The sequence below is a fragment of the Egretta garzetta genome, unplaced genomic scaffold (genome assembly GCF_000687185.1).
Source record: "Egretta garzetta isolate BGI_Z169 unplaced genomic scaffold, ASM68718v1 scaffold88, whole genome shotgun sequence".
NCBI classification, from domain to species: Eukaryota; Metazoa; Chordata; class Aves; order Pelecaniformes; family Ardeidae; genus Egretta; species Egretta garzetta.
The window spans coordinates 1,759,295-1,772,043 of record NW_009260408.1 but is presented as its reverse complement, the minus strand read 5'-3'; the positions used below and the strand labels follow the sequence as shown (position 1 = coordinate 1,772,043).

The 12,749-nt window shown below is 40.3% G+C and overlaps 1 protein-coding gene across 1 annotated transcript in view; it reads left to right on the top strand.

The window, feature by feature from the left end:
• Positions 1 to 12,749, top strand: part of GABBR2 (gamma-aminobutyric acid type B receptor subunit 2) — a 400,562-nt gene that overhangs the window by 361,587 nt on the left and 26,226 nt on the right. Inside the window, exon 16 of the mRNA XM_009643511.2 lies at positions 12,713 to 12,748. Coding sequence (XP_009641806.1) covers positions 12,713 to 12,748 — 36 coding nt within the window. The remainder of the gene's footprint in view (positions 1 to 12,712; position 12,749) is intronic.

The window sequence follows — 12,749 nt, the reverse complement described above, 5'->3', positions numbered from 1 at the left end:
ACTTCCCCACTCTCTCTTAAAAAAAAAAAAAAAAAAAAAGCCAAAAAAACCCCAACAGCCCAAAAACCCCAACAACTTTAAGTGTAGACACCTATTTTTAGGAGAACGTCCAAGTAGACTGTGAAACTAAAAGCTAGGACATACTTCATCCCTCCAAGAGGATCAGGAATTAGGAAAGATTCCACATCTCAGCATGTCTTACTGGGCAGCTCTGAGTGGCTCCGGGTTCATGCTAACCTCAGCATGTAGCAGAGCACTGAGGGTTTTTTGTTTTGAAGGCAAGGCCACCAGAAGTCAGGAGCTGTGACACTGACCAGTGGTGGGCCACAGTAAGATATCACTGTCCATTGGCATAAAACATCATGCTTTATGCAAAACCACCCCACCCCAGATTGTACCAGTACATTGTCTCTGGAGCTCCTTTGCACACCAATGACCTGCTCGAGCTCAAAACAGAACATTGCAAATAAAAGGGAGCAAGGGCCCCTTCAAGCTGTCAAAGCCCCTGTACCATAGCAGGGCCCATCTGCAAGTCCCCGTGTGGAGCTGGGCGCTTCTGAAATTCCTACTTATGTTTCTTTGTTTGTTTCTTCCTAATCTGCATAGGGCCAATTTCTGATTTGGTCTCCTTTTTAAAGCCAAATCTTCCAAAGAGACACAGCTAAACTGGAAAGCGTAGCTTTAGTACCCAGTTGCTGACAAGGTATTTAGTTTTATGGCAATATTTGCATTCTGTGTGGTGATGGTTTGTATCTGTTAGGTCATTTATTTATCTTCAGGGATGAGGTTCTTAACTTTTCATCCCTTTTCTAGTATATCACTTTGTTACTGGTTTGACATATCTCAATAAATTCCTGCTCTTCACTCAGGAGAGTATTTTTCACTTTGCATATTTAATTTTAAAAGATTTTTCTTAGATAATTTGTTAAAAGGAACAATGTTTTCCATACTTTTGTTACTTTCCAATCACCTTGTATAGCAATTTTGAACAGTTCATTTTGTATTCTCTCAGGTAGAATTTGCCAGTGTTCCTTATATCAGTGCTTAAGACATTTTTCTCTGTGGTTCCGTCTGAAAACTAAACAAGTAAATATGTTTGTTTCACTTAGAGCAGTGTAAACGGACACAAAAAATTTAAATTCCTTTAAAAATACTGACGGATTCAAACAAATGGTGGGGTTTTTTTTTTTGCAAAAATAGCTTCAATAATGTTTTCAATTACAAATCTGTAATTTGTTATTCAAGAGGGACAATAACATCTATTTTAAAAATACATTCTCAGGTAATTTTCTTTGAAGTTTCTTTCCAGTTTGAGTCATTCTGGACAGTAATCAACCTGCACTGGTTCTCACTAGCCCTTTGCCCTAGACTGGTTTGTTGGCATGTATGTTGGACTGTTTTCTATGAGATATGTGACTCAGTTTGTTTGAGTTTGCAAATGCCATTTGGCATTACTCACTATGCTTATTTCAGGCACAGGGTGTTTCATAACCACCAGTGAAATATACACTTTTTATTACTCCAGTGCCCTTTTATCACACAAATCGCTACACGTGAAAAAGGAAGATACTCTTCTGAATCACTTAAATAACTGCAGTGGTGAGTTATATGAGTACAACAGGATGGATGCATTTTATCTCAGCACCAAAGATGTTTCTGTACGTTGCACATACTTTGCCTTCAGAACAAAAACCAGAACCTCTCATGTTACTTCACCATTTTATAAAGGTTTGTCTAGTATGAAATTCTGCAGTTTGTAATAATAAAATACTTCTCTCTAATTTCACATACTTTATACTAAAGAGCTAGTATTGCTAATTACAGTACAATGCTATATTTAAGGTGAAATGGCTTAACAATTTACTCAGGCCAAAATTATTTACAGTGACCTCTTCTTGTCTTGAAATGAGAATACAAAAAAATTGGGTTAACCTGAAAAAGAATATTTTTTTTTTGACTTGAAGATATAAAGAGATACCGTCTATTCTGATGACTTCGATGCACTGATGCAGTGAATAAATCACTCAGGGTAGGGCAAGGCACAGGAGGGCAGGAAAGGGCAGGGAAGGCAAGGCAAGGGAAAACAAGGGAAGGCATTACCTGCCAGGATGCACAGGTTCCTTCTATATTAAAGTAAACAGACATTAGAAGTCAGATTCGCAATTCTTTGATTGCCTTTGAAGGGGTGTGAGGAAATGCTTGCTAACTGCATGAAGGCTTCTCAGTTGTTGGATTCCGATTCCTCAGGACTGGTGACCAGAGAATAAGAGGAAGATGACCATCCTAAATCTTGCCTTTGTCACTGTATTAGCCGCCTTAGTGACCCTAGCCAAGTCCCACCATACATATGGGACTCAGGTATTTTCCCATCTGAGGTTCAGCTCCTAAAAGGCTACATACAAGTTCAAGGTCTGTCTGTGTGTACGTGGTGACGATCAGTTGCAGGATGTCTAGCTTTAGATTTCTGATGATGTAGACAAGGTTGAAAAATGCCTTATTTCATGTATTCCAAAGGGTGATAGCAATCACACCATCTTAAATGTGCCAGGGGTGCATTACTAACATCTTTCTGAGGAGTATGAATTATTTTTATGATCTCATCCAGAAAAATACTAGATTAAGGATGGATTGGACTCCTCTAGGGCTCTTTGCTTATTAACCACACATACTAGACAGCCATTTCTAGTTTGATTTCTCTCTTCCTGATAATGCATTTAATTAACATTAGACTCAAGGTGTACCTGTGTTGGAAGTTTCGTTGTATTGCTGACATATTATTATAATTGCATATTATGCAGGTACTGAGAAACAGGCTTTCAAGGCCAAGGTATATTTTCAGTTTGGCTGTCGCTCTGCATATCAAATCCTACTTTTACCCTGTAAGTGTTAACTGAGGGGGTTTTAAGCTATAACTAATATTACTGACCATTTCTGATACACAGTTTTTAACGTATGGTCCTTAGCTAACCTTGCTAAGGATGCACAACGTCAGTATTTCATGGTGGAGATAGGAAAAACTGATGCATATATACATCATGGGACTTGGTAAAGGTCGCTAAGAATAAGAAATTTAATTTCTTCTAATGATTCACATTCCAGTGTTCTGTTTTGATCACTATAGTTGATGTACTGCACAACACAACTCTGTAATTGATTTGTGAAGCCAAATAAAGTATTAATTCAACTAAAATATATCTTCGGGATAATGTTCAACCTTAATTTCAAGTCTGAAAGAATCCCTCTGCTTCCTGAGGCTCTCTAATCACTGAATTGAATTTGTCTAGCTCTGCCTTCCAAACCTTGAACCTTGGTGTGTCTTGTATACATGTTATCCCTCTTTCTCTAAAATGACCTGATGCCTTCATTTCTAGGCAAACTATCCTGAATTTGGCCAAATTTCTGTGACTTTTCTAAAAATCTTACTGCTTTATGAAAATGGCATCTATTCATTGGTTACCATTTTCCACCTTTGCTTCCTCTGCATCATTTTCAGCCATGATATTATAGCCTCCTTCAAGTCAGTGTACAAATATGGGAAAGCATTAGGTTAGGAATTCTTAGAAACCTACTCTTCTTTTCAGTACCTTCTCATTAGTAGTTACACACTGAGATCTATCACCCAGATATCAATCAGTTTAAATTTGTTGTATTGATTTTGTATCATACTATTCTTAAATCACAATACGTGCTGTATTAAGACAAACACTACTTAGAGATCCAAGTAAGCTACATAAATGTGATTATCTTTACTCAGTATTGCAATCTCACTGAAAAAAATAATACCATGTTGAATTATATCGCTATCTTTTTTCCTTTTTTATGTCATTTATTGCCTGAATTCATTTATCAGCCATTTCATTAATTTGCTTAGGATAAAGATTACCATACTAGCTCTTGTAATCACAGAAGATGTTCCATTTCTCTTTTCCCATCTGGCCTCTTTATACCTTAAGTAGAGCTTTGCCAGAATTCCAATATATATCAATAATTAAGTCCAGCAGTCCAGACAACTTCTAAATCAATTCCTAAAACTCTTGCATGCAAGTCACCAGATCCTCCGATTGCAACAGCTTGTCCTGACAGGGTTTTCAAGAGCTCTCTTACTGCTGGAATAAGCTGCATTTCACTGTTTGGGCAAGACGTGAATGCATTGTTCCATCTTGATATAAATATAGGACAAAAATATTCATTAAGCATATCTTATCATGCACTATTACTATTGAATTTGTCATCTTCCAAGGAATGAATCATTATTAGGATTCCTTTTTCTCCACATACATTTTTAGAAATCCTTATGATTTCTGTTAATGCTGCTAGCCATTCATTTTCTACTACATATTTAGCTTCCCTTTCCACTATCTGTATTTTAGAACTTTAATTCATTATTATTATTATTAATTTCTTCTTTTTAACTTTTTTTACATTCTGTCTAGTCTTTGTCCAATTTTATTGCTTATTTGTTTTAAATTCCACAACAACCAAAACAATTTTTAAGGTAAGGAAAGCTTCTTTACATTTATGAAGTTTAGGGCAGATCATTTACAGCACATACCCAAACACCTTTCAGTTGCTGTTTGCAAATATTCCTGTGGCTTCCCCCTGCTCCTTTCTCCAATAGCTTCCTTCGCTTTGATGGCTAATCCATAAACATTACTTTTGCAATGTTTTCATGCACTTGGAAGCAGATTTGCAAAAGGAAGTTAAGCACCATGGTTTAGAGTTTGGGCTGCAGCAAGTGCCCGACGGTGCAGTTTTCAGTCAGCACTTGGTCCTCTTGCGTTGGTGGGCAGGAGGGGAGAGCAGCTTGGCCAGGGTACGTGGACCTCACTAGCCTGAAATGCCTCTTCTCTGAACTCCAGCAGAGGCTGGTTTTCTGACAGGCACCTTTAAGCAAATGCCCAGCCAGAGTCCAGGCAGCTGTTAGCGTGCACCGAAGTAGAAAGTTGGGCGTTCAGGCACCTACAAGTGATACCAAGGGGTGGCCCGACCGTCCTTGCTGGATGCTGGATGTAGTGGCTCACTGCCATGGCAAGTGCTTGAGCCCTGGCTGTACATCTAGCCCAGGAGCTGCTTATGAACAGTACAGCTGTGGTGCATAACCTGCACTCCTCATTTTTACTGTTTTACTCTATTTATTGGACACAAAGAAAGGTTTTTTTCGCTCTGAGGACAGTGAAGCAGCGGAGCAGGCTGCCCAGAGAGGCTGATCAGCCTTCCTCCTTGGAAGTTTTCAAGACCAGACTGGATAAAGCTGTGAGCAGCCTGGTCTGATCCCGCAGCTGAGCCTATTTTTTGAGCTGGAGGTTGCACTAGATGGTTTCTTCAAGTCCCTCCCAACTATCTTACTATACTATATTTAAAAAAAAATCTCTATTCTTAATTAATTTATCAAATTAATAAATTTTCTGTATAGAAAAACTGAATAGTCTCCAGATTATGTTAAAATTCCTAATTATTTTCTGAAAATACCTTTGATTTTTAAATCATTTACGTGCGTTCTTTCCTAATTCTCTTCATGATCAAAAAGAGTACTCGGAAGAGGGGACTGCTGCCTTCCTAATTACTGTGCATGATTCCAACTCATATTTATGGTGGCTTTAACACCAACCCATCTGTCCCATCCTACAGTCATTAGAGAGGGAGATAGTTAAGCTTTGTGGTGGGGGAAGGTAGTTTGTAGTGGCACCAGATATTTGTTATATCTTTAATAAAACATTGACAGTGTTTTAGTATCCAAAACATGTTACCATATGGTTTTGTAGGATAAATTTTTCCCTACTTTGACCATAAGGAAACTTCAAATATATTCTTGAGATATTGAAGATATTGCAATATTCCCTTACATGTCTCTTGGCAGCAATTTTTACACAGCAGAAATAGATTTAAATTGTAGCACACACTTTTTTTTGTCAGAGATGTTTGATCGTTTTACAGTGCCATGACTGTCTGTGGTAATCTTATGCCAGAGACAATATAAAGCTATTCCAAATGGATATTCCCTAATAACCAATTGCGGATTTGTTTCAGCTTAGTTACTATCATCTGTTTCATGACTAAGCAGAAGTTATATGGAAGAAAGTCAAATACAGTCTGAATAGAAAGAAGGGGAAAGATTTTATTAACCTGTTGATTTGGGAGGCTATATAAAGTGGAAAATGTTAGCTGGGTGCATGTTACCGTCCACAGCTTTGTGCAGCTGCTTTTCCATCTTGCTCTGGGCAGGACCATACTAAGTGCCATGCAGAATAAAGGACTTTGCCAAGACCTTTATGAAGAAAGCCCTTCTGCTGAATAGCTGAATATCGTATCTTGTAACTAAAAAAAATATTTAGCTATTATCCTAATGCTCCATAGAAATATTAAGCTTCCCTTTAGTACTGCCTATCCAGAGCAGCTGTGTGAAAATGAACGAAATACCCAGCTGACTCATACCTGAGCAAGGGGAGTGAGTGATGTTTTAACATCAGATTGTAATCACTATGAAGGTAGGAGACCTACAAGGGTATATTTTGTCTTTCAGTTTGCTAACCTTACTTGGTGCGCTGGCAATTAAAAAAAAAAGAAAATCACTTCTCTATACATCTTCCTGAAAACTGCTCAGTATGTTTTACTGCCCAATTCTCTAGTGAAAACCTGAAAATTTTTTTAGTTTTGAAAATTCTCATTGAAAAAAATCTGCAGCCATTTCACTGAAATAAAAATGTTCCTATGCTATGATGATCTGGATTTAATGAATGACCATGAATAGGGGAACCCACAACTCCAGCTTCACAGTTATTTCAGACTGAGAGGTGTTTACAGGCCAAAGTCCAGAACTGCCTTTGTTTTAAGGGGCTGCGGGAGGTGAAATCTCCGAGTAATCTATCTAGGAGAAAACCAACCAACCAACCAACCAACCAAAACCAACTCAAAAACTCAAAAAACAAACCAAAAAAGTCCCCAGATGTAAGATCTTTGAAGTAAAGGTTTGCTTTTCTTCTTTCATGCAGCACAGCAGGGCTGTGATCCACCAGTGAGCTCAGGAAGTGCTGCTACAACACGGTAATCAGCTGCAAGACTGCAGCCTGGTCCAACACACAATCTTTCCAAACCCATACCCTCTAGGTACCGGCAGGCATGACTTCTGACGAGATTGGAGACTTTTCCTCTGGTATTCGTCTGCTCTTGTCTGATATCCTCAATATAATTCTCTTTCTTTATCTTTCTTTCCTAATTCTGCTTGTAACCCATGTTCAAAGTATAAGCAGAAATGAAACATAGAGACAAAATGGTTTAAGGGCAGTACAGGGCAAGAGGGAATATAACAGGATAAATAATTTCCTGCCTGTCATCTGTCAGTCTATGCAGTCCAATAGCAAATCAGACACTTGATTGTATTAATATATGTCATGGATCAGTAAGCAATCGTTACTGTGATTATCAGTAATTCTGTGAACAAGGTTTAAAATTAACTAGCCAGTAGAATTTTGGAAAACAGTGTTAAATTTTTTCCAATAACTTGGCTACAAACATTGTTTTGTATTCCCAGCTATGACAATTTAGTCAGTATAAGATTTTTAAAAATTAAAGTTTCCCTGCTAAAATCTGTATACACAAATATTGTATTCTCCATAGTCCCTGTTATCCCTCTAAGACTTTAATACAGTTTTCTCTTAGTGACCAGAATTCTATCTTTAGTCACAGTGGTATAATCCCATTGTCTTCAGATACTCTTTTCCTCAAATTTATGCAGTGGTTGTCCCACAGCCTTTTTAGGTGCATTGGCAACACAGCCTAAACCCATCATATTAAGTGCTACAGAGGTAATACTCTAAATCAATGTAGTGTCAAATGGAAGCTGCCTACCCTCAAACAAAAGGTGAGACGAACCAATCCTGCTTGTACAGCCCATACCTTCAGAGAAAACCCAAACCAACATTTTGTGACACTTTCTGCGTCAACAAGATGTGTATTTAGTAGACCAAAATGGGAAAAGGCTTTAAGTTAATAACTAGCGATGTAGGAAGCCTTTCCTAGTTGCATTCGCAATGTGTCTTTGGCTGAGATCCCCAAGGGGAATTAAATGACACCATTAGACTTGACAGTAGACTACTGTGCTCCTTAACTTTTAGATAACTGCTTTCTATGGGAGAATGCATAGCCCTGAGTTACTCAAGCTCCTTCTGTGATGCACAGGATCCATCAGGAGCCTCAGGATGGGAATTGTAGCCACCAGCAAGAAGCTGCCTAAGCGAGCTGGTGTAAAAGAGTGGGACAGATGTGTCCTACCCCTCTCTGAATCTAGCACATCAGCACTGCTAAAAGCCGCCTGCCTCCATCCCAGTGTGTTCATGCACGCCTTCTCTAAAGACTATTTAATCATAATTCTCAGCAGAGACCAGAACTAAAATCCCACGCAAGTGCCCAAGTGATTAAGACAGTCAGTCTCTCATTACACAAAATCTGACAGCTCTGAAAGAAGTTTGGAAGCTCTTCTGAAGACAGCCTCTAGGCTGGGGCTAGGGAGCAAATCTCAGGCAAAATTTGGAATTGTGCCATGTTGTCCAAACAAGAAGCTATGCCATGGTCATCACCAGCATCGTTGTCTTGAACAAAGATGGCTGATGCTGTATTTTGTGGGGGGCCCAAGCCGATAGGCATGCTCTGAGAAGCCTTTATCAGCTTGAGCCCTCCAGGATGGCAAATCCCATCAGGCCTTAAATATCAAATAGTCCTTAAATTGCACAGCAGTCTCGAGACTTACATGTCCCCAAGCATAATAAGAAGCATGATTTACACAGATGGGGAAGATTAATGTTTAAAGTTTAGGTACCAGGAATAGAGAGCAGCTGAATTGGGGTACTGAGAGTCTGTGTTATTAGCTGGAGCTCATATATTTCATATTCAAAACTTGTCAAGGAAACACAGAAATCTGGACCTTCTACTAACAATGTCTGTACTCCATTCCTCTAACAAGCCATTTTTGGGATTTTTCAGGATTTTTGCAGTCATAAAAGTGAATCTTTCATTTGTGCAGATTGGCTGAGCCTCAGGAAGGGGGGACACGAGGAGGGCAGATGGAGGGAAAGTGAAGTGTCATGTTCCCTCAGGAAGGCTCTATCTCAGAGGATAAATCTTACCAACCCAATGGAGCCCTGCAGGCACCTGTAGCAGGCAAACAAGGAGCACCTCTGCGCTCACCACTGTCCTGGCAGCAGGCTGCAGGAAACTCTCAGCTTTTATCCATGTCCGAGTCTCAAAGATGAGCTGTGACTTTTAGAAAAGGAGAGCTCTCTTCCTGAGGCAAGCTTTTTACCCAAAATGCCAATAAAAAATAAAAACAGTGCTCTCGAATTTATAGTGCAACATTCTGAGGAAACCTACTTGCTGCAACAGCCTCTCCCTTTCTTTAGTTATCGTATAAATAAATATCTTCCTTTCATCTTGGAAGATACTTAGCCATTTTCCATGCTGTTCTCCATTATAAATGAGAATGGGCCAAACCATAACCCCCACAACACTGTTCAAATGATCTTTTTCCATTATAATTGATATTTTAGATCGCTTTATAACTGCCTCAGCTATAAATTCATGCCCATTATTTGTAATAAGTGCTGGCCTCATTTAAGTGTGTTGGCTGTATTCCCAGAATAATGCTTTTGGAAGGGAATCTGTTCATACTGGGAGAAGTGGGGGAGAGTGAGGGATGACCTACAACCCTAAAAATCTCATTAATAATTAATCGTAGCGAGAGAAGATAGAAATTTTCTCCATAGTTAGTCATGACTCATCTGTTTAAAAACATCATATAGACACACACACACAAGGATTGCTTCTAACCCTCAAAACGGCTCAGCCCAGCCCTGTTTGTCAGTTTGGGGGCTGGCACAGTGTATTTGCAGCTCAGCTGAGCTGCGCAGCAGCAAGGATGCAGGGAATGCAGGACAGGCACCCGCTGAGACGGTGGAGTGTCTGGGAGGGATATGCCTCTATCCTGAGGAAAGGTACCACCGGTGTGTGTACCAGGTGCAGCCAGGTCAATACAGTGGGCGATTTGCTTCTGCAGAGCATGTAGAGGAGTCTGTATGTCCCCTGCTCCACCTGTGCACAGTGCCAGACCCAGCAGCAGAGGAGCGCTGCCTGCATCCCTCTGTATTGGAAGCATCATCTTGGTTACCTGAGAAGCTCTAGAAAATGTATTAAGGGATGAGCTGCTTTGTGGTGCAAAGCTAACCAGCTTAATAAATGGCTTATCCACCTGAACTGCCCTACCTGAATGGCCCTGAGACCCCTCTCTCCTCCAGGTAGCTGTCTACATTTACCTTGACCCCTCAAGAGCAGCCCCCTCCCATGCTCCTCCTGCAGCAGCCGCTACTTTTCTTCCTGTGCTTTCTCAGGCTCCTAGGAAGGGCAGGGGGAGAGGCAAGGGACCGGGATGAGGTGTGGGCTCTAGTCCTACCTGAAGAGATGGGTAAAACAGAAGAGGCAGGCCTGTGACAAGGAGGCAAGGGAGTGCCCTAGAAAGGACCATGTCCTGCAGAAGCATGTGGAGGGGGCAGGGTGGAAACAGTGCTGAGGAAGACTTGGGTCAGGATTGCAAGGGCAACCACTGCTGCTGTTGCTGGGAAGGGACAAACCTGCCTAATGTATTTTGACTCAGATTGCAGCAGTGATGGTAGCTTTGGAGAGTGGGTGAGCAAGAGGCTTGCCTGGACTAGGGGTAATAGCCTCAAGTTGCACCAGGGCAAGTTTAGGTTGGACAATAGGAAAATTTTTTTCACCGAAAGGGTTGTCAAGCACTGGAACGGGCTGCCCAGGGAAGTGATTGAGTCCCCATCCCTGGAGGTATTTAAAAAATGGGTAGATGAGGTGCTTAGGGAGATGGTTTAGTGGTGGGATGGCAGTGTTAGGTTAACAGTTGGGCTTGATGATCTTAAGGGTCTTTTCCAACCTAAACGATTCTGTAATTCTATGATTCTATGACAAGGCAGCACTTCCAGCCTGCCACACTCCATGAGTGGAGAGTAGATGCCTAATCTGCCAAAGCCTTCCAGCCAAGTCTGCTTGTGAACATGTGGCAGGGTAACATATGTGCTGTAGGCAAGAGGCTGAAATAAGCTAGCAGACAAGCTCCGTAACGGGAGGGCAGGGCTGGCAGTTCGGCAGCAAGTCCTGGATTGGAGTGCCTGGGTGAGTAGGTAGGTGGCTGCAGCCTGCAAGTTTCTGTGGGAGTGCAAAGCAGCTGAGTCACAAGTGGTTGGGTTTGTTGCCATTGTCAGATGAGGTAAAAACTAAGCAAATGATCAAGGAAATTTGCAGCTATTAATGTCCAGTTGCTACTATGGTTGAAAATACGTGAGGGCAAAACTGACTTTGTACAGCAAGCATAAATCTGTCAATTCCCAACTCTCTTGTTCTTGACTGCCGACCAAACAGTGTTCTGCTAGTCCAGGTTATTTGCCCTTGGAATTTTTAATGTTTTTTTTCCCACAGGAAAAATGCAGAAGGTAAGTTTCTACTAGGCAACTGCAATTAATCCCCAAATGGCATCGTCATAGGCCTCTAATTTCCTGGATTACCACATGGGTTGCATTATATAAGAGAGAAGATTACCTCCATGGCTTGGCAGTGGACAAATGTGATGCTCTGGGAGGAAGGAGACCAAGGTCAATGGGAGTGAACTTTTTTTCTTTCTCCTTCTTGTCTGTCCTGCAGTGTGATCAGAAAAAGCTAGAAAACACAGAAACCATGTCCTGGGTCTTAGTGATGGTTCCTCTCTCTGTGCTTCCCTTCTCTCCAATACTTTCTGCTGTCTGCCATTCTTCCCAGGGCACCATGGCACTCTTGCTGGGCTTTTCTACACTGTAGGCTGGGTTACCTATTTACAATGTCTTGAGTACGTTTATGGTTTTACTGCATTGCCAGAATTTCTCTGAGGAATGCAAGAGAAAGAAAGAAAATAATTGTTTGCAGCAGATAATGTTGTAGAAAAATCCAATTTAAATTTCAAGGGATGAAGATGGCTTCCTTACACTAAAGACTTTCCCCTTGCTGAATTGCAACAGCATATTGCAAATAATAAAGGGGCTAAAACTTGAAAATACACCAAAGAAAAAAGCAAATAAAAAAATTGCCACAAGAATGTTTTATGCCAGAAATCATTAGACAACTGCAATTGAAAGGCCATTACCAACTCCCACTATAATAAAAGACATTATAATTGCCGTCTGAACAACTAGGGTGACACTTTCTACATTGTATATTTGTCTCCCATGGGAGACATCTTGGCACTGCTGTTTATTAATGTAGGTGATAATCATACAATGAATGACTGGATTGATAGTATATTGAGAACAGCTGCTAAAAACAGCTAAAAGAACAACGCACATTATATTTTTACTGGAACCCTTGGAAACTAACAGGAAGGACTGTCTTTAAAAATTATTGAAAGTATAAAATAAAGATAGCCATAGCATTTAGAGAAATTTGCTCCCATCAGAGCTAATTCCAAGTTTCATGTTTTTCTTGTGAGAGCAGGAATCTGTCCTAGTGAGCAAAACAAATCTCAAAGGTAATTAGATATTGGGTAGAAGGTAGGTGTACATCTCTGTATTGTAATATCACCTATATTTGTCAAGTTAGAAAACATACCAGTTTTAAATTAATGCTTTTTCTGGATATCAGCCAATTCCTCTTATAATTATCATCTTATTTCCTTCTTTTACTGTTTCAGTTATTCGGATGTTTCCTAGCCTGGGAGACACGAAATG